The 20,383-nt window shown below is 34.0% G+C and overlaps 3 protein-coding genes and 1 non-coding gene across 4 annotated transcripts; 1 reads left to right on the forward strand and 3 right to left on the reverse strand.

Moving 5' to 3' along the window:
* Nucleotides 1-1,324: 1,324 nt before the first annotated feature.
* LOC120073967 lies at nucleotides 1,325-4,089 on the reverse strand. Its single transcript, XM_039026897.1, has 3 exons — nucleotides 3,933-4,089; nucleotides 2,442-2,555; nucleotides 1,325-1,881 (listed from the first exon to the last, which is right to left on the reverse strand). The coding sequence occupies exons 1-3, from the start codon at nucleotides 3,948-3,950 to the stop codon at nucleotides 1,750-1,752; spliced, it is 264 nt and encodes an 87-aa protein (XP_038882825.1). The 5' UTR covers nucleotides 3,951-4,089; the 3' UTR covers nucleotides 1,325-1,749.
* Nucleotides 4,090-5,292: 1,203 nt separating this feature from the next.
* LOC120074288 (proteasome subunit alpha type-7) lies at nucleotides 5,293-9,209 on the reverse strand. Its single transcript, XM_039027370.1, has 3 exons — nucleotides 8,911-9,209; nucleotides 7,737-8,151; nucleotides 5,293-5,853 (listed from the first exon to the last, which is right to left on the reverse strand). The coding sequence occupies exons 1-3, from the start codon at nucleotides 9,081-9,083 to the stop codon at nucleotides 5,692-5,694; spliced, it is 750 nt and encodes a 249-aa protein (XP_038883298.1). The 5' UTR covers nucleotides 9,084-9,209; the 3' UTR covers nucleotides 5,293-5,691.
* On the forward strand, nucleotides 7,565-7,667 carry LOC120074845. The gene has a single exon (XR_005481123.1). It is a non-coding gene; the product is annotated as a U6 spliceosomal RNA (small nuclear RNA).
* A 1,157-nt stretch (nucleotides 9,210-10,366) lies between the features above and the next one.
* Nucleotides 10,367-18,514, reverse strand: LOC120074554 (alpha-mannosidase). The gene is made up of 29 exons (XM_039027711.1): nucleotides 17,867-18,514; nucleotides 17,683-17,766; nucleotides 17,190-17,278; nucleotides 16,925-17,099; nucleotides 16,704-16,823; nucleotides 16,513-16,596; nucleotides 16,357-16,428; nucleotides 16,144-16,257; nucleotides 15,937-16,037; nucleotides 15,724-15,817; nucleotides 15,105-15,272; nucleotides 14,891-14,977; nucleotides 14,661-14,726; nucleotides 14,515-14,571; nucleotides 14,104-14,323; nucleotides 13,831-13,961; nucleotides 13,408-13,476; nucleotides 13,264-13,320; nucleotides 13,070-13,141; nucleotides 12,924-12,971; nucleotides 12,681-12,800; nucleotides 12,434-12,499; nucleotides 12,226-12,338; nucleotides 12,031-12,115; nucleotides 11,325-11,435; nucleotides 11,154-11,249; nucleotides 11,031-11,078; nucleotides 10,821-10,889; nucleotides 10,367-10,716 (listed from the first exon to the last, which is right to left on the reverse strand). Exons 1-29 carry the CDS (start codon nucleotides 18,083-18,085, stop codon nucleotides 10,528-10,530), a joined length of 3,024 nt encoding a protein of 1,007 aa, XP_038883639.1. The 5' UTR covers nucleotides 18,086-18,514; the 3' UTR covers nucleotides 10,367-10,527.
* Nucleotides 18,515-20,383: the final 1,869 nt, after the last annotated feature.

Below are 20,383 nucleotides of genomic sequence, written 5' to 3' on the forward strand. Positions count from 1 at the left end.
AAATTTTAGTGCCAATTACTCTTGACTTTCGAACTAGCTCACTTTGGCAAAAATGTTAATATTATTGTGTAAAATAATTGCCATCCAAATGTTAAATCATTTTGTAATATATTCACACAAATTGATGTTTCTTTAAGCACAATAAAAGATGGAAAATTTGAACTACAAACTTTTTAATTGTTCATTTGAGCTTGATGTTACTCCACGTCATAAATTATTATAATGAATGTTTTAACTCATGAAATTCAAACTACATTGTTTTAAACCGAAAGAGATTCACTTTATTTAAAAAGATAAACTTTCTTTGATGTTTTCCCGAATTAAGTGGAATAGAAAAAGAAGAATGAGGTAGGATGGACTTTCAGGTGGATAGTTATTTTTATAAAATATGTATTTATGTATTTGTAAAAGTATAAGAATCTAATCAAGGTGAACTTAACTCAATTGACATATACAATGGGTTATCGACCAAGAGATTTGATTCAAATCCCTTACTAAAAAAATATAAGAATTTAAACCTCCGATCGCTAAAATTTTGAGGTTGATTGTGCAGTTTTTATGTTCATATTCTCTATCTTCATTTTAGCAAGTTCTATTATAAATTATATAAAATATGAAATTAGTATTTAAAGAAAATATCAATTTATACCCCTTAAACTTTAAGGATTGTATCAATTTGAATCTTAAACTAAAAATTGCATTTATTTAAACTTTAAACTTTTGTAAATTATCAATTTACACCCTTTATTACATTTCATTTGAAAACATCTATATTCATAGATGAATCAATTTAGACTCTTAATCAAAATTTCCTTTGAGAATTGTCCATGTATTTACTCTAATCCTCCATTTTGTATAACAACATTTGAAGAAATCTACATATGTTTGAGAATTAATGCATTGATGATTTTCAAACTTCAACGGTAATCATAATGATACTTAAATTGATTGACTTATGAAAATTTTGGAATTATGTTGACTCAAATTATACATTTCACACAATATTGGTCAAACAAAATCTTGAAGAGAGGGTAAGTAGACACAATTATGAAAGTTTAGGATTTAAATTAATATAATCATTAGTTAAAGACTTTAATTGATACAACCCAAAAATTAAGGGTATAAATATTTATAGTTTTATGCACTTTCTCACTATTGAAAATACTTTAGATACTTTCATGTGATTTTTTTAATCATTATACTATGGTCTTTCTATCCTCAAACCCCTTAAGACCAGAAAATTCCATTTAGGCTCAAGAAAAAAAAACATTTAAATTCGATGAAGCTAGAAGTGTTAATTAGAATTACCGATAATTTCATATAATCAAATTTACTTGTGTGATATTTAACAGCCTCCAATTTTACTCTGTTTCGGCCTCCAAGGAAAACTTGGAGAAGTCCATTGTTCAGAATGATGGAAAAAAAAATCGTGCACCAGATGGTTTTGGAAACGAAGCTCATTTCGTACCCCAAACGACTTTTGGGACCGGTCGTGCTGCCCTTGGACCCAATTTCCTACTACCCATAACCAGCATAATATAGATATACCTATGTACTCACATACGACATACAAAACTTGCAAAGAAATACATGTAAATAGTGAAAGTTTCCATCTCTTGGTAAACAGCAAACAGATGAGATAACTTCAAATAATGAGAAGGAAATTTGAGTTAAAGAAGAGAAAAGGTTAGACAAGGCAGGCAAGTCCCATATGCAGTGAAGCCCTTCATTCTCCAATTGGGAGGCAAATTACAGCGCTCTAAAGCTGTCTACTTTATCAAGTCTAGCTGTACCTGAGCTTGACGATTCGCCCATGGCATCGGGAGAAGCTGCTCGTTGGGATGACTCCCTCTTCAAAGAAGTTGGTATTCCAGAAATCTCCTGAACATACAAAGAAATAACAACCATGTTCTTTTATGTTTGGATCTGTTAACAGTTGCAAAAGGGACCGACTCCCATGAATCTACATAGGTGGTGTTGGATTGGATATATATTATCAAGAGAAAAAAAAAATGTTCAAGTGCAAAGGAATCACGGGATAACAAAGTGATCGAGTGTGCAACTTTTGATAAAAATGGATGTTATTCTCAATTCCATACAAACATTGTTAAATTACCGATTGACCCAAAAGTTTAAGTTGATGAGTTATATAGTAAGTTTAATTATATCAACACTTTAACACTCTCCTCACTTGTTGGCTTGAAAATTTATAGAACCCAACATGTGGAAACTAATATCAATTAGGGAGAACGACATTTCAGGAGTTTGAACTACTCCGCTATCATATTAAATTACTGATTGACGCTAATGGGTGAAGGTACATTCAATTGGTAATTTAACAAACACAATTGGGAATAAACTCATATACTATTAGATAAACTCAAGCAAAAGAAAATGACTTCTACAATTATAGATGAGAAATATAAGGAAAGAAAATTTACCTTCATCAAGTGAAATCTCAAGTCACAAGGTCTTACTTGATTACCAATACATGCCATCACAAATTTTGAATATTGAAACATTACATCAGCAGCAGCTTGCTTCTTCTCTTCGGTCTGAAAATTTGTTAAGTTGATAATCAGAATGCATAACAAAAGGTAGGAAACATAGATGGCAAGGAAACATATCTAAAACTCATGATGGCACATGAACACTTCAGTTAGGACTGGAAACAATCTTTAGACATAATAACATTAGGGACCTAATGCCTGTAAAGTGAATCCTGGACTTCTCTTATGGTTGAAAGGTTGATGCTGATAGGTCCAAAAACAAGTGATAGGTTTATCTAGCCTTCGATGCAGGACATACTGCAACCTACAAAACTTAAATCCTACCAAGCCGTCTGTGCATCAACAGAATTTCAAGGAATTCTGGAGGCCAAAAAAGGATTGGTGAAACTAAATGCAGTTGTGGAAACTAGAAAGCATAACAAATACAGGCAGAATCAAAGTAGCAAAACCAGAAACTACAAGTACACAAATAAGGTATCTAGGGAGAACCAGTAGTAAAATCAGGAACTACAAGTACACAAACAAGACATCCACGTGGAATGAAAACTAGTAAATGTAATTTACATAAATGAGGAATCAGAAAAAAACTTTTAAAAGTGTAGGCTGCGTTTCATAACCATTTGGTTTTTGGTTTTTTTTGTTTTTGAAAACTAAGCCTATAGACACTACTTTCACCACCAAATTTCTTCTATAGTTATATATTTTTTACCACTAGTTTAAAAAACCAAGTCAAATTTTGAAAACTAAAAAAGAGAGCTTGTAACAACTTGTTTTTGTTTTTAGAATTTGGCTAAGAATTTAACCATTATACTTAATAAGATGCAAATCATCGTAAGAATGAAATGGTTACCAACGGATTGTAATAAACTCAAAAGGGAAATAACATCCTATTTCCTAACCCAATTTAATATCAGTACATGAACTGGATATGGTTTCTCATGATCGCCATTCCAAAGATACGAAAACTTTTATAGAAAAATAGACATTCACAATTTCTTTAGCAAGGACATGACTATTTCATTCTGAATATTGAAAAGGGAAATAAAGAATATCGACTGTTACAATACAAGTCAACTCCTCAGCAAAACTGAAAAAGGTTCAACATATAAATCTAATCTACCAGCTCAGGCTTTAAGATTTAATCCAAATCCACCAAATTCTAGGTAGCATAAATTCCAACAGTCATTGATTGTTGCAGAACAAAATTGATATATCTAATCTAACCATGAAGCCATCCTTAAGATAACAACAACTGCGAAATCGAATAGGAGAGGGAGAGGGATGACTTGAGCACCTTGATTTTTAGCGCAAGATCGCGTAACTGATAGCTACAAGTGCGAGGGAAGGGAGTCGATATATATGAACACGATGAAGAGGTAAAGACGTTGAAATTCGAGGCTTATAAGAGAGAAAATCGCGTACCTCATAGTCGTCTTTCATGGCTGAGCTCCGTCGCTGGTAACAAAAGAAGAAGGATGATGTCTTCTTCCATTGATGTAGGTGGAGGCGAAGATTATATTTAATAACGCGTTTGGAAACTGGACTTCGATTCTCGACTTCGGGGGTTCTATTTTTTGGGGTTATTTTATTTTATTTTTAGGATTTAAACTAAAGTAATTTTTTTAAAAAATAAAATTAGAATTCAAAAAATCATTTTTCAAAGAGAATTGTATAAAAAAAAAGTACTTTTTTTTTCAAAACAACGTACTATAGAGGTGAGGGATCAATGGTAAAAAAACATTTCTATATTATATTTAGGGTTATTTTTATTGAAAATAAAAAAAAAAATCAATTTATTTATAAAAATAGCGAAATTTGATTATCAGTGTTAGTGATAGAAGTCGTGCGTCCATCACTAATAGATAATGGCGCGTCCATCACTAATAGATAATGACATTATGCTACAATTGAAAATATTTTCAACAGTTTTACCATTTAAAACAATTACCTTTATATTTTTATAGAATAATTATTGGATAAAAATATTCATGGAGAAATAACCTCCCCTTTGAGTTCTATTGTTTCAAATCATATTTTAGTAACACCATCACTTTGTTTATTTGTGTTATTTTTATTTAAATAAGTACATGTTTCTAATATTGCTTCTCCTTTTATTAGAAAAAAGGCTGTAAAGCTCGAAATCATAGAAATTATTAAATTAATCAATTGATCTATACATATATCATTTTGTTTCAATACATGAGTTAATCAGTTGATCTGTATTTATGTCATTTTGCATAGACAACTTGATGTTTACTAGATTAGACATTGATTGTAAGAATTAGAAGTGTGGTTTTGAAAATAGAAGATAGAAAATAAGTTAAAAGTAAGCACCAAAATTAAAGTCTCAAAATTTAGGAATGAAGATTGAAGATTTAATGTTGGCCAAAGCATATTAAAACCTTGTGACTGCCTCTTAGCCATCCAACACTCATCTGCCTTATATCAATTTGGCACCACTCTAATTTCTAAATGCATCATGACTAGTTCATCACTTAGAACATATTTAAATTGACTTTTTAAATGCTTTAAAATGTGTTTGGTCAACCTAAACAAAACATAAGTCATTTTACCAATCCACTAGTAAGAAAATGACAATGCAAGAAAAAAATTCAAGTACTACAGAAGTACTATACTCTCTTTGTTCACACTACAAATGTCTTCATAAGTATTAATAGACCCAATATTAATGTCAAAAGGTTTCACTCTATCTTTAAAAAACACAATATAGAACACAATAAATAGAGAGATTCGTAGTACTAGAAATTTACCCCGGCAGCCATGTTCATCAATATTTCCTATTCAAACTCATAGAATTCAAATTTATACAAACTACATTCTAACATGATGTAACAGTAACCCAACTACTCAGCATAGGTTGTTTTGGCTCACCTAGGCTCAAACAAGAGCATGTTTACGAACTATGCATGATGCATCACATTCATGGACACAATAATCTCAACAACAATACACAAATCACATCATTTTGCCATCCCATTGAAAGAGGCTGGAAGGATAATCAGGCATTTTTCAGAGGCTACAAGACAACTATGGCCACCTCGTGTCAATGATACACAAAATGGTATAAGTTTGGAAGTTCAGAATAAGATTTTAACGGTCCATTCACTACACCAGAAAACTAAAAGATTAAAAAATGCCTCAAGAAATGTAAGAAATGGGATCATGTTTCCTTGGGAGGAGCCTTTTTTGCAGCCTCAGCAGCTGCTTTTTCTGCTTCTATTTCTGCAACGAGAGCGTCAATTTCAGCTTCTTCCAATTGTCGCAGTCCATGCTCCTCTGTCATCACTGCGACCTCTATGTTCTTTCCACCACTCTCAACAACCTGGATTTAAAAGAAAAAGAATTCATAGTTTTTCTAAAAGAATTCATAGTTTTTCTAACGACTTGGCTTTATGGCATTGTTAATCTTTTTTAGACCCTCTCGTTCATCATCAAACGTCCACAAGGAAAATTATATGCCTATCTACATGAATGGTTCCTTACAGCAGCCCTTGTGCCGGAGAATGAGGAAGCAAGGGAGAGCTATTTAGACATCTAAAGATACCAAACCTAGAAAACCCCATTAGACCAAGAGCTATTTACGTAAGGGTCATAAGAAATTCAATATAATCTGTGTCAGGTATCTTTAGATCTCAATTCAATTTATACAACAAAAGTAGTTATGTGATTTTCTATTCTTCACAGCTGTGTACTGATTTGCATTGTGGTATATTAATATCTCATAGTTTTAGATGATTCTGTAGTCATCAACATCAACCATGAAAGATTTATATGAGATTACCACCTTCAATAAAATAGTTTGGGCAAGTCTATCGGTACTGTAAAATAAAATGACTTAGGAAGTTGGACTTTGGAAAACAGCAGAAAGAATGGAAGATGGAGAATGTTCTAACTTCTTAAACCAGGAAATTTTGATGTAATCAAAGGCAGGACCAACAGATTTTGGCTACTGGAGAGCTAGGTTCCTTCTCTGTTAAGTTCTTGTATAATAATAACACCTTGAAGGGTTATCCTTCAACGGTCTCAGTAGTTCTCATTCAATAATAATAGCACTTTGGAAAGTTATTTGAACACACAATTGGACAAGTTTTTTTTAATAGTTCCATTCTACCTTAGAAAATGAAAATTGTTTCTGAAGATTTATGCCCATGTATGTTTAAACACTTCTGCTAAAATTCAGCTTAGAAATTCTTTCATTTATATCTGCCCTGATTTGGTGTATTCTATGTAAAATTGCTATAATTGCAAATAGTCTTTTTCTGAACTTCCTCCACTCATTTGGTGGAAGCAGCTGGAATTTTTTTTAGACGTTCTTGTGAAATCACCACTTGAAAAGGACTTGAAAGGGAGCAAAGGGGCAAAGGAACTCTGATGAATACAGTTATAGCTTTGTAAGGAACCGTGACTGAGAGGAATAAGTTCTAATGTGGAAAAGGATTAGCCCGAGATTTGGAACCTGATAGTCGTCTTGTCTTCTCATGGAGTTTTCAATTTACCATTTTTATTTCTAATCTCATCATTATAGTAATGATATCTTCAGTAATATTTAGCCATAAGTACCATGCATCCAAGAGCTACTTGAGATGGTTATGTTTATCTCTATTCCTTACCAAATAACTTCAGGAAGGCAACCATAGGAAAATGTGTGAATATAAAGCTGACTCGCTTCCTAAATGAATGTATAGAACTCAAGGATATAAGTGAAAAAGCTACAGAACATATCTAGTTCAAGTAAGATCTTAAGCTTCCTAACTCACTCTAGAAACACAACTTCAACAATCAAAACTAGCCATAATGAGCAGCTCAAAATGATTCTGGTAAGGTGAAGGAATTAACTGACTCTAGCATGACATCTATCAGCTATAGTCAAAAGAACTTAATGAGAGGCAAATTAAGAAGTGAATTACTGCAAGATACCCATGAACTAATGTAAGGCAGTATAAATGATATATGCAACTCTAAAGCCCCACCACAAAATTGTGAGGAAAGAAAATGTGAAATTTGAATTCTTCCTTATAAAAGGAAAGCTTTTTATCCCTCTAGGGACATCTGATAAAATTGGAATGATACAAAGAAGATTAGCATGGTCCCTGCAAAAGGATAACACGCACAAATCGAGAAATGGTCCAAAAAAAGGATAGCTTTCCGAAGCAACTGTGCCAACATATATGAGATAGACCTAATGAAAAATATTAATGAACTCACCTCAAGCAATGCACGAATAGCAAGCTTCACAGTTTCCTGACCAGCAGTTTCCTTATAATTTTTCTCTAAGAATTCCCTTATTGAATTGGAGTTTCTACCAGTTGCATTTGCTTTCCAAGCTGAAAATGTCCCAGAAGGATCTGTCTGGTACAGTGAGGGAGCGCCAGTATATGGATCAAAACCTATAATCAAGGTTGAGAGGCCAAATGGTCGCACCCCACCACTTTGGGTATACTTCTGTTGAAGACCTGCAATGTAACGAGTAATATACTCAACGGTTACTGGATCCTCAACTGTAAGCCGATGGCTTTGACATTCAATCCGAGCTCTATTAATCAAGACACGTGCATCAGCCTTGAGCCCAGCGCAAGCTAGTGCAATATGGTTATCAAGATTCACGATCTTCCTCACAGATCTGTAAACAAAAGGAGAATATCAGTAATGGATATTTCACCGAATAGAAGATTATGAAATATTCACCATCATGTACAAATTATGGTAAAAGCATGAGTGTGTGTTCTGCCAAGACGACCATTCATGATACCACCATTATTGATACAAATTGAACAAACCAGTAATGTTGATGCAAATGGACATGGTGTTGAAATGACATCACCAGATTGGACATAGTTTTTCCTATCTAAATGAAGGCTGGTTTCCTTCCTTCATTATTAAATTTCAAAACGCCGCCAAGTAGACATTAATTGGATAATTCAACATATTTTTTGTTAACATACTACCGCCAGGGGGAAAAAAAAAGAAAGAAACCCAGAAGCTGTGTTAGTTCTTCCACAGAACAAAATCGCATGAAATTAGCGGATGACACGAACTACTATCCCCCAGTTATAACAATTGGAGTATAGAAAGAACAACAAAATCAAAATCATTTAGCGCCAAACTACAATTAACGCGTTCCTTACTCGGAAAACCATCAGCCATTTTGGCAAGAAATACCAAATCCAGTTTCTCTAGTGAAACATGGCCGATCAGTTAAATTTTGTATGACACAAGAAGGTGTCGAATCACAAATCCGCCGAAATGATTAAAAAAAAATTGGAATACTGGACCATACAGAAGCACAAATGATCTCAGTAAATCTCAGACCTTCACACTCCATTTCGGCATTTAAGATAGATCCATTCACAGGCAGAAACAGAGAACGAAATGGAAGTACCTGGAGTCTTGGAGCTTAGGGGCAGCTTTCTTCTCAACACCGAGGACGATAGTATCGGTACCACGAACACCGACGGCGGCGTTACCCTTCCGCACAGCTTCGAGAGCGTATTCGACTTGAAACAAATGGCCGTCAGGGGAGAAGACGGTGATTGCCCTATCGTATCTTGCCATTGTTGTCTTGCTTCAGCTCCTTCTTTCTCCCTCGTACTGGGCTCTGCTTGCAGCGGAAATTATAGAGATGGAGAGAAATCCCAACTTGAGCAACAAGGTACCACCACTCGGTCTATTTCTTTGTGACTTCTTTTCCCTCTTTCCTTTTTATTTCTTTTTACATTAACCACTATTTTCTTAAGCGCAAAAAAACCACTTCTCTAACTCATGATTTCAAAAGAAACAATTTTATTTATTTTTTTAGAAAAAAGATTATTATTTTTAGTTGGACAATTGTGATTGGAGAATTAAATCGTTGTCTCAAATAGTAATTGATATCTTGTCGATTGAACTTATAGTATTAAATTTCTTTTGACATGTTGATATTTCTACATTTTCATGAATTCAACATTGATATGATGAGTGAATCAATATTTTTACTATATTATAGAAAAATCTATGTTACATAATAATTAAACAACAAAGTGTTATTAATGTAAATATAATATACATGATAGGTATGTTAATTTGTTTAAAAATTATAAAATGTTTATTTACTAATTGAAATTTATCCTTTTTTTAATTTTTGTTGTATAGTTTTTCCATAAATATCTATCCATATCGACACTTTATCGATATTTTCATTAACATTTTCGTAAAATTAAGACTTCGATATTTTAATGTTGTTGAGTTGTGCTTGGATTAACAATTTAGGTTATTGATAATGTTTAACATTCTATCACATGCATATATTTTTTGAAATATAAGGTACTTCCCAAAATATGGTTCAACTTTTTTTGGTTCTAATGTGGGTGGGGGATTACATGGGTGGTGGATTCAAACCTCCAACATTAAAATTGATAACAAATATTTTATCTCAATTGAGCTATGGCTGGACTAGTCATTTTTCTTAAACGGTACTAATGTTCAAATTATGTATAAAGTTGATAAAATTAGAAGAGTAAAGATAAGAACTAAGAGCATAATTCAATTAGCATAGTGTTTATCCTATCAACCTTGAAGTCAAAAGTTCACCCCACACCATATATTATAAACAAAATGTAAAAACAAGCTTTTAATTATAGAAACGGGAATTTTAGATTAAAATTATAGGTTAAACACAATTCTTAGTTATATCTTGGAATATTTGCAAAACACATCTAAATGATTATAATTATTATAATAAATATTAAATTCTAGTTCATGCACACCTCGACTAATCTTATAGGATAACCCGCTTGACCCTACAACATTGAGTGTCAACAAAATTCATAGCATATTAAATCTAAAATAGATGATTGTCATCCATTGAACCAAACTGTTGCAATTAAATTTATTTAGAAATTGTTGCAATTACACACTCGTAGAAGAGCTTTGCTGAAACGAATTTGAGGCAATGATCTCAAATTCTCAACTTTATTGCTGATATTTTTGTGTAAATTAAATATAGAGATGAAATTTTTATTCAAAATTTCAATATGAAAGTACGAATCTCCATTGGGCCCAACTCCACAACAAGAGCTGATTGGTCAATAGGGCCACCTCTAACTGGGGTGGCTTCTGTTTTGCCATCTCCCTCAACTTTCCATGCCTTCTTTTTCATCTCTGATTTCAATTGATTTGCTGATAAACTCATCTCCTTCACCTCATTTATCTGGGAAAAAAAAAAAAACAGAAACCCCACCAGCAATAATCCATGGAATAGAAACAAGTTATTTCATTTAGTCTACATACTTGAGTTGGTTCTTGTTCACATACCCTTTTCTTGAGGATCATTCTCTTGAGTTCCACTTTAGCCAATTTTGAGTATTCAGGATCTTCTCCAGCCTGAAGAGATTGTAGTCGAAATAGTTATGATTAGCTTGCAGAATGAAGGTAACTTCTTTCTCTTTTCGAGTTTAAATTCACTTATAAACTAAATGATTTGTACATTTTGACAGAGCCAGATTTCTGGGATGTTTGTTTTACCTCGTATAGATGAGCCAACCGGACTAATACACTTCCATCATTCAACTTCTACAGAAATAAAAGTTAGAGAGAAAACGAGAACGAGAACAAGAGCGAGGGCAAAGTGGATGATGCGCAGATCACCTGAAGGGTAATCAAGGCAACATTGAGAGGCAAGCTGTAAGATGGATCCATTGTTGTTGATTTGGTCACCTTAGATGCAATCCAGGTCTCCCTTTTCTATACAAACAATATATATTACCAAGAGAGGAAATTTGTATGTTATTTACAGTATCATAAGATCATATATCATACCTCATGCGCAAAAGCTAGGAGAAGCGGAGAGTAGATTTCTTGGCCTGTTTTTCGGCGCCAACGAGCTCCAGAACCCAGTTGGTTGATGTTCACATAGTAATTTCCTCTTAACTGATAAAAAGATTGTCAATTAGATATGAGGAAAGCATACAATTCAGGTCTATTGTTTTGTACTTTTATCGATGAAAAACATGAGAAACTTTTTCTATTTCATTTTATTTTTTATTTTTTATTTTTTATTTTTTTTGGGAAAAAAAAAAACAAGATAATTTGAAATTATATGGCACATGTTCTTCATGGTGGTTTAATACACTAGAACGTTCTTCACTATCTGATGATATCCATCACAAAAAGGAAAAGAAGAAAAGGCCTACTTTTTCAGTTCATGTATTACACACAACCCAACTATACATCAATAGTTAAAATCTAATATTCTGGAGAAAGCTAAAATTTTCCTAGCTGAAGAATTCGGAACATATAAGTAATTAATTACGAGGCAAGATGAAGCTGCTTCTGAGAAGAAAATTTCTTAGAATTTCCTTCCTGAGTTATTTACATAGTTCAATCATCGTTTCATACTGAGAAACTTTTTAAATCAAAACATTTCCGTAGTTTGCAAAACAGCATTCCATTTCCAACCTTTGCCATTTCACTGTAGAACAGAAACTGAACTCAAAAGAAAATCGTGTTCCAGTCAAGTTAATACCGTTAATCCTTGACATTTGTTGTCGACGCACACCCTTTCGTCAAGAGGTTCCCCTACTCCTCTACTGTCGTCAAGGATAGTACGCCTTTCGCATTATAAAAATATGAAAGAATTATCAGCTAATTTGATGTCCATGATAAAATGGTATGGTATATTCAAGCATCAGAGAATAAGAATGTTAGAAAGCAAATCAACCTATGAAGCATTAACTCCAGTTGTCCATCTTTAATGCTGGCTGCACCGGTGGCACGATCGACCAAAACAGATAATTCAGTTTTTTTATCTGTAGTGTAAATCCCAAGATTGAGCTGAGAAGAGAATCCCAAATAGCGCAAAGGTCAAGACCCCTATACCATCTACTTGATTAATGAACTTCACAGTCAATCAAGTAATTGAGCATTACCGGATAATAGTTTCCTGCCTGTGGTTCATTGACAGAAAGATTCCAGTCTTGTCTATAGTCTCGAACCTGAAAATTATACTCATTGTAACTACAAAGCAATAAACAATTGAAGGCAAGAGAGAACTAGTGCAGAACAAGAGAGAAGAAAAGGAAAATGTTCTCAAAAGAATAAGAGAGAGAGTGATAATTCAAAAATGTTTGTAAAAGATATTTCAAATTGAACTTTGAACATTTTGTATGCTATTACCCGCTTTAAAAAGTCTCTCCCATTCGAATCAGTGTAGAACGCCTTATCCGTAACCATATTCGTTGTCAATCTTGTGATGACCTCCTTTCCCACACTATCATCCACTGGAATTGGACCAACCTTAAGAGTAGAAAATCACCCGAACCATTCAATAGACGCTTAAGACATCAATAAATTTTGGACTTTTACAAATAGGAAGATGAAATGTCGAGCAATTTGAGAAAAAAGTTCCAACATACTCACGGTGAATTCAAATTCAGCATGCTCTCTGTCTTTGAAAAGTCTAACGACCTAATGGACAAGCATATACTCAAAGATTAAGCCATTAACAGATATGAACCCAAATGGACAGATCCTTTTTAAATTTCATTCCATTTTTAGTAAGCAACCTGGTAGACCCACGGACTGAATTGTTGGCGGACCTCTTCAACTAGCGGTCCACGAATGATTTCCACAGGAACCTGTTTTGTTCAATATGAAAAATGAGGAAAAAGAGGAGGTTTGGAACATAATAAATACATGAAAATTAACAACTTGATGCACATTACACATAAGAAGTAACAAAGGGAAACATAAGACTTACTGATCTGGAAAGGATATTTGGTTCCCCTTGTGGCACAAAAATATATGCACCAGAATTCTACGTGAAGAAATTGTGGAAAAGACATATTAGTAGATGCCAAATTTAAATTTCATGAAATGTATTTGTCTAAAGAGCTAGAGAAACCTGTTCATCACTATAGAAACCTGAAGATGAAGCATACCAAAGATAGCTTTGTTGTATTGGTACATCAACCTGGCATATGGAGATAACAAGTTAACAAGTATAGAATTATTCCATTTTACTAACAAAAATAAAAAGCAATTAGATCGTAGAGCCGAAAAATTCTACTCTCATATACACAGGACGCTAATCTTATTGAGATTTCTCAACAAACAAAAATTGAGGAAATAACACAGTAAGATCACCCGATCAATCATAATCAAGTTTAACATGCACTGGAACTTGAAAACTAACAAAATGCATCTAATCACCAGCCAAGCAGTATATGATAAGTGAAGTATTTATTTTAAAGTTCTAATTTCATCCATCTTATATCAACCTTTTAATACTAAAATTACTTGGACCGGAAAAAGCGAGACGATTTACCCCTGTTTTTGAATTGTACATGCGTTTGAGTTGACCAGATGCAATAGAAAAGGACATCTTCAACTGGCCAGGTCCAACCTCAATGGTATCATTCTGACTGTCCGCGGGAAGGAATTTTGATCTTCTTTTACCTGAATAATTTTGGTACAAAAGTAAAATAGAAATCTCGATTAATTGTTTAAGGATTCTATAATTTTCTGAGCAGATGAGCTCAACTTAAGATCCACTTGAAAGGAAAAAAGGACTTAGGGATAGAATGTCAAAAATATCTACCTCCACCACTTCCTTTAGAAATAAAGTACGTGTTCCATCCAAGTTGAGGAACTGATACTTGAAAAAGAAGCCAGTACTTGGGAAATTGTCCCCTCGGCAGTCCCAAGTTGGCCTTCACATAGAACTCACTTATGTTATTTGTGACTTTATCAACAGCAACAAATTGTGTTTCGATGGTTTTGCCTGAGATATCTTGGACAACAAGATCAGCATCATGAACCTGATGAAAGTTTTCATTTCAGATTATATGAATAAACGAATTCCACTTCTCTTTCTATTCTATTCATATTTCCCTCAATTGTAAAAGGTCTACTTCCTAGTGTTCTTCTGTTGAAGATGATGTGGTAATAATCCAAATCATTCAATTGTCTGGAATGTGAAATAAGCAAGCAAAAGCAAGTTTCTACTCACTGGTATTCTAACAATATCATTACGAATCCATCCAAGAGGGTTGTACACCACCATGACCTGGCCGAAGGCACATTTACACATTCACATTGTAGTTGAAAATTATAAAAAGAACTTTTTCAAGGTAAGGAAAAGAAAAGGAACATTACCAAACTATTCCCTTCTTGAATATCTTGCTCAGTTGGTGGGCAGAAACTGATATTGAGTAACGGACACTAAAAAAAAAATAAAAGGGAATTTCAAAAGTTATAAACTGCAACAATTCCAACAAGATAATGAGAAAAAGAATCCAAATGACCCGAAAATGAAAAACAAATTTCAGTAAAAAGGTGAACTTAGATAAATAACGTCAGAAGTCCAAGCAACAACAAATCATCACCTGGCTTAGTATTTTTGATTGCTCACAATGGTCACCCAATTGTTTTTGTCCCAGGCAAATAAGGGCAGAATTGACTACTGCTTCAGCCTGTAAATGTATCCATTGTCTTTAGATTAAAACCTAAGATATATTCAAGCTTACAGAAGAACAAAGGGTAAATTAGAATGCAATTATAGTATCAAACCAAGGCTCGAGCAAGAAATATGAAACCCACCTCAGAGGATCCTGCAGCAAGCCGTTTCATATAGTCATTAGTAGTATGTTGCTTAGCAGTACCGGTCACTGCATCATGGTGCTGTGCAATCCCCAAAGCATCACCAAGACTATAAGTATTGGGGCTACCAGATTTCCTTCCAACAAGGAATTCGAGCTGTCGTGCTGCCTAATATGAAACAGAAGATTATTCAATTGATATGGATTTTTAAAATGTACCAAGAAATTTAAAATCAATGAGCTAGCAATTCCGATTCTTCTTGGCATCACATTAGAAGATTGCTATATTTAAGAGCACGACAAAATGTACTAGAGATTGCGGCACTCCTTAAAGTACAATACAATACAACGTAAATTTAGTCACTCCTTGTCGTGCTGCCTAATATGAAACAGAAGATTATTCAATTGATATGGATTTTTAAAATGTACCAAGAAATTCATAATCAATGAGCTAGCAATTCAGATTCTTCTTGGCATCACAATAGAAGATTTTCAGTAGCTATATTCAAGAGCACGACAAAATGTATAGGAGATTGTGGCACTCCTTGATGTACAATACAATACAACGTAAATTTAGTCACTCAATAAATCCTCAGCTACCCTTATGAGTTATGACATACCAAGTAATATCCACTAAGCATCCTGATATATCCTTTAAAGGCTGGGCGACTTGTAAAGAAGCCAGTCCAGTACGCATGTTCTCGATCAGCATACCTGTTATTATCGATGTGGAAGTTTATTGATCACTTATACAATACCCAAAAAAGAAAATTATGTTCACCAATAGAGGAAACATCATAAACTTGAAGGATGATGCTGGATGCAGGACTCACGGGAAAAAATCATCGGTTTTCAATGGCCATGACTCATTTGCTGCATGTTTTGCATCAGTATATATGGATGGTGTTGAATACAGAGCATTAATCCGACCATCCTAGTAAATTATGCATCCCGAAACAACAAAACATAAAGGGAAACGGTAACCCAGTAATCAGAATGCAATACACATGCCAAAGAATTGAATTTCCATTGAACCACACCTTTTTAACATAGTGAATAAACTTATCCATTTGTCTAAACCAGGACTCAGCATATTGGTACTGGAAATCATCACCCATTGTCCACATAATATGATTAGTCCTGGTGATATTTGCCTGCACATGCATGATTCATAGTGCAAATAATTAACCAATGTCTGTCGTTACCACTTCTTGCCTAAAATCAGAATGCAAATCATCAAATGGAGATTTTACTTGGTTCAGGGCAGCATCTATAAAATCATTAACCCGCTCTTCAACGTTGTAGTCATAAAGTGAAGGATCATCCTGCAGTTTTTTATCATATTATTTAAGAGGTAATGTGAATGTTACCAAGGATTTGGAGTAGTTTTTCCTTCACAAACATTATACCTGAATAAGATTGGAATCATCGTTCACTTCAAAGTGAAACCCAGGTGGAGGACTATAATGTACAGGGAAGGCATTTGCAAAAATCTGCAAACGAGCAGTAAGCACAAAAATAAGTATAAAAATACAACAGCAGATCACAAGAAAGAATGGACACTGTAAGAAGAGAGTAAATCTGATTTGTTATGGTAAACCTGAGATGAAGAACCAAATGTTTTGGAGCCACGCCATACAACTTCTAGAGATTTATCTACCTTGCGCTTTGCTCTATCCTGATAATCAATCCTTGCAAAATGTACAGAGTCAAAACCAACCTGGAAAATGAAAGCATGGAAATCCAGAACTGTGTTAGAAATTGTACAAATCAAGAGATCGCTGAAAGGAGAGAAGATTAGTGATAAACGAAATTAAGAACCTCAGCACTAAGTAAGTAAGCTTGCACAGCAGAGTGGCCAAAGGGATCAATTTGCCATCCAGCACGAGGAACCTTGTTGAACTCTTGCTTTATCACACTATGCCCAAGTGTGGTTTGGTCAATCATGTCTATGTAATGGCTTGTTGCTTCATCATGCATGCACCAACCTCCGTTTCTAAAGATATAGAAGAAAAATAAAATAGTGCAAAATATCCTCAATATAACAGGGTCAGAGAAAGGCTAGAGTTGTTCTATAATTACATACATGAATTCCAACTGTCCATCTTCAACAAGTTCTCTCACTCTTTTTTGGAGTACAGGACTTTGTTGTGACCACCATCGCTGGAAAAATGCCTACACCATTCAAAATGAACTTCATTAAGTAAAACTTTTACATGGCTTCCTCATGCTGTGGGCTAATTTAGGAGATCCAAAGCTTTAACCTTCAACATGGAAAGAGATAGCAAATTCAAGATGGGACATTTGGTATACCTTTAGGAGTGCTTTTAAATAAAAGAAATTGCTGGAAAAAGAAAAGGCTAAAAACAACAATAAAGTGCTTTTTATAATGCACATATAGAGTGTTTTCCTCAAGTAATTGATCAGAAATCACTTTAAAAGTACTTTACAGAGTAAGCCAAGCCACTAATCACTAATTCTTTCTACTGTGCTTGTACTTTTGTTAAAAGTACTCATTCTAGATTCCCTCATAAAAGATTGCATCCCAGTGATTAAAAGAGACAGAGAAAAGAAGTTACCATTTCAGCAAATACAAACTTCCTGTTTGAATCACGAAGCAAAGAATCAACAACTGAATCAAGCACATTCTGCACACACGCTCCCTATTTAAACACCATCAAATTCAACCATCAAAAAAACATTTTCCAAATCCGCTAAACAAGCCACTTTTTATTGAATACAAGATTATGAATATCAATTAACCTGAATACTATTGTTTGAACCAACATAGTATTGATCAACCGTCTTCAACCAGCCAACATCGTCGTGCGAATGAGCAACCAAGTGAACATTCAGCTTGCCTTCCACAGCGCCACCACCAGTGTCATAGTTCACAAAATTACCATTCACTTCAACGCAAAAAAATATCAGCACAAGAACCAGAAATGAAAAGGGTAAGCTAGAACTAGCTTGCTTCTCCATTATTCAAGGCCGATTCCCCCAACTCTAGCAGAATACAAGGGAGACATGGTTTTTGGCTTTTGGGTTTTTCTGGCCGGCATAGAAAATGATGTTGACTCTGTTGGATCTTTAAAAGCTTGAAACCAAAGTTCGGTACAAGAGAAATTATTGACCTCCATTGAAGAATTCCTTGATTTTTCCGTTTAATATTCCTCTTGTAATCCATCGTGTAGAGATGATAAATAAGGAAAAACAGGCATTGAATTTCCATAACAGAAACTTCAACCCAAATGACGAAAAGCTTCAACCCAAATGACGAAAAGCTTTGTCTGATTCAGTGAATCATGAGATTATCCACTCCAATGCCCGATTCCCCACATGGAAGGAATAATAGTAAGAGTTATCCGTCGGTTGGCCATCACTTTACGCTGAATTTGGAAGGAAGACAAGACGACGATTGGATTTTAGGGCAGAAAGTTAATGATTGTTACCTTTTTAAAGATTTTTTTTGTCTTTTTCGTTCTGGACAGTGATCTCCACATCAATGTGATTATAACAATACGTAATAAATAAATCGCCCATATATAATAATTGATATATTAGTCATTTTCACAAGAGTATGTAACAGTTAACCCCAACATTTATTGGAAAAATTAGATGAAAATGGTAGGTTTTATAAATCCTAGTGAAATATTGTAGATTTGAAAGTAATTAAAGAAATAGGGTAGTTTTGAGATTTGACTTGTACGAATTTTTTTTTTTAAATTAAAGAGTTGAAAACTCTTTGTCGACCCTTTTTTCCCTTTTTTTATTTTTTTAATATTAATTCTTTACCTAATTTTTTATCTTCCCTAAACAAAGTATCCTAGGTAAGTTTACCATTCTATTTCTTAATAAGAAAAAATTACCCTTGTATTTCTTAATAATAAGTAAAATTAACTCTCAGAGATATCATAGAAAAAAAATCTCAATATTTTTTTCCTTTCATATTACAACTATGGTTCATAATTGGAAAATAATAAAATGTAAATTAAAATGTTCATATCAACAATAATTTAATGTTTCTCATTTATTTAAAAATAATAATTAAAAAAAATCAATGTGTCCCACAAGGCAGATGTCATTGATTTCGAGATGGTTGTCGTCATCAACTTTGAACTCTAGGTTGTTCTAGTTTCTCTTGATGTTACTCTTGTGGCTCTTGTTTATGTGCAGACGCTTCATAGTATAAATATTCGTTATGCTCTCCACGACTATGCCCATGTCCATGCATGTATGAAAAATTGTTATTTGAGCAAGAGTATTTATCGGCAACATTCGAGCTTCTTTAAGGACCTCATTTATGCTCTCAGATAAATTTTTTCGTCATTCACCCGTACCTGGACCCTCCATTGTGTGGTTGAGTCCATTGCTCAATACCAATGTTATATATATATATATAAATCATACAACTCCAATTTATTCCTTTGATGTCCTCAATAGCTTTATTAAACTTTTGAATTTAGAATTGACATGTGGCACGATAAACAGAATTCTTTAATGTATTGGATTTGTATTTTTTGTTGAAGTTGCTAACAATATGTCGTAAGCAGAATCGATGGTAACAGTTTGGTCCCATCCAATTATTTTTTGGATTGTTCACTACTTGATAATGTCAGCATGTCGATCTGAAATTAAACACACTTCTTTGTGTGTAACAAGTTCTCTCAAATGTTTCAAGAACCATTCTCATGAGTTGCAAGAGGAAGAAAATGCTCGTTTGAATTAACTAATGTAGCAATCAGTAACTTTCCTCGATATTTTCCATACAGGTGGGTACCGTCTATTTGAATCATCTACCGATGTCTATTAAAAGCTTTTATACAAGGACCAAATGTCCAAAATACAGAAGTGAGGATGTTATGTTCTTCAGTTGGTGTTTCCTTTACTCTCCATCCACACGCGTTCCGGGAATGGTTTGCTTAACCATATACCAGCCACCTAGACAATAATTTGTATGACTTGTCTCAGTCACCAAACACTTTACCCAACACATTTCTTTTGCCCTCCCCACACCCTGAGTAAGGAACATGATAGATATCCAAATTTTGTTTTTATGTCGGACTATAATTGTGTCACACTAATGGGTGGTTTTTCTCTTATGGCATCACAAAACTCTAGTGCAATCATCGAAGAATCTAACTGCACATGACTTTTACTAAGTTCTGAGTAAAAACATGTATGTTGCTCAACATACTTAGTGATCTCAAACAAGCCATGCGATTTTTTCTTTGTTGCATGAAGTCTCCATTTGCAACCTTTGTTCCCACTTTTTCGAAT

The sequence above is a fragment of the Benincasa hispida genome, chromosome 3, assembly GCF_009727055.1.
Source record: "Benincasa hispida cultivar B227 chromosome 3, ASM972705v1, whole genome shotgun sequence".
Lineage (NCBI taxonomy): Eukaryota > Viridiplantae > Streptophyta > Magnoliopsida > Cucurbitales > Cucurbitaceae > Benincasa > Benincasa hispida.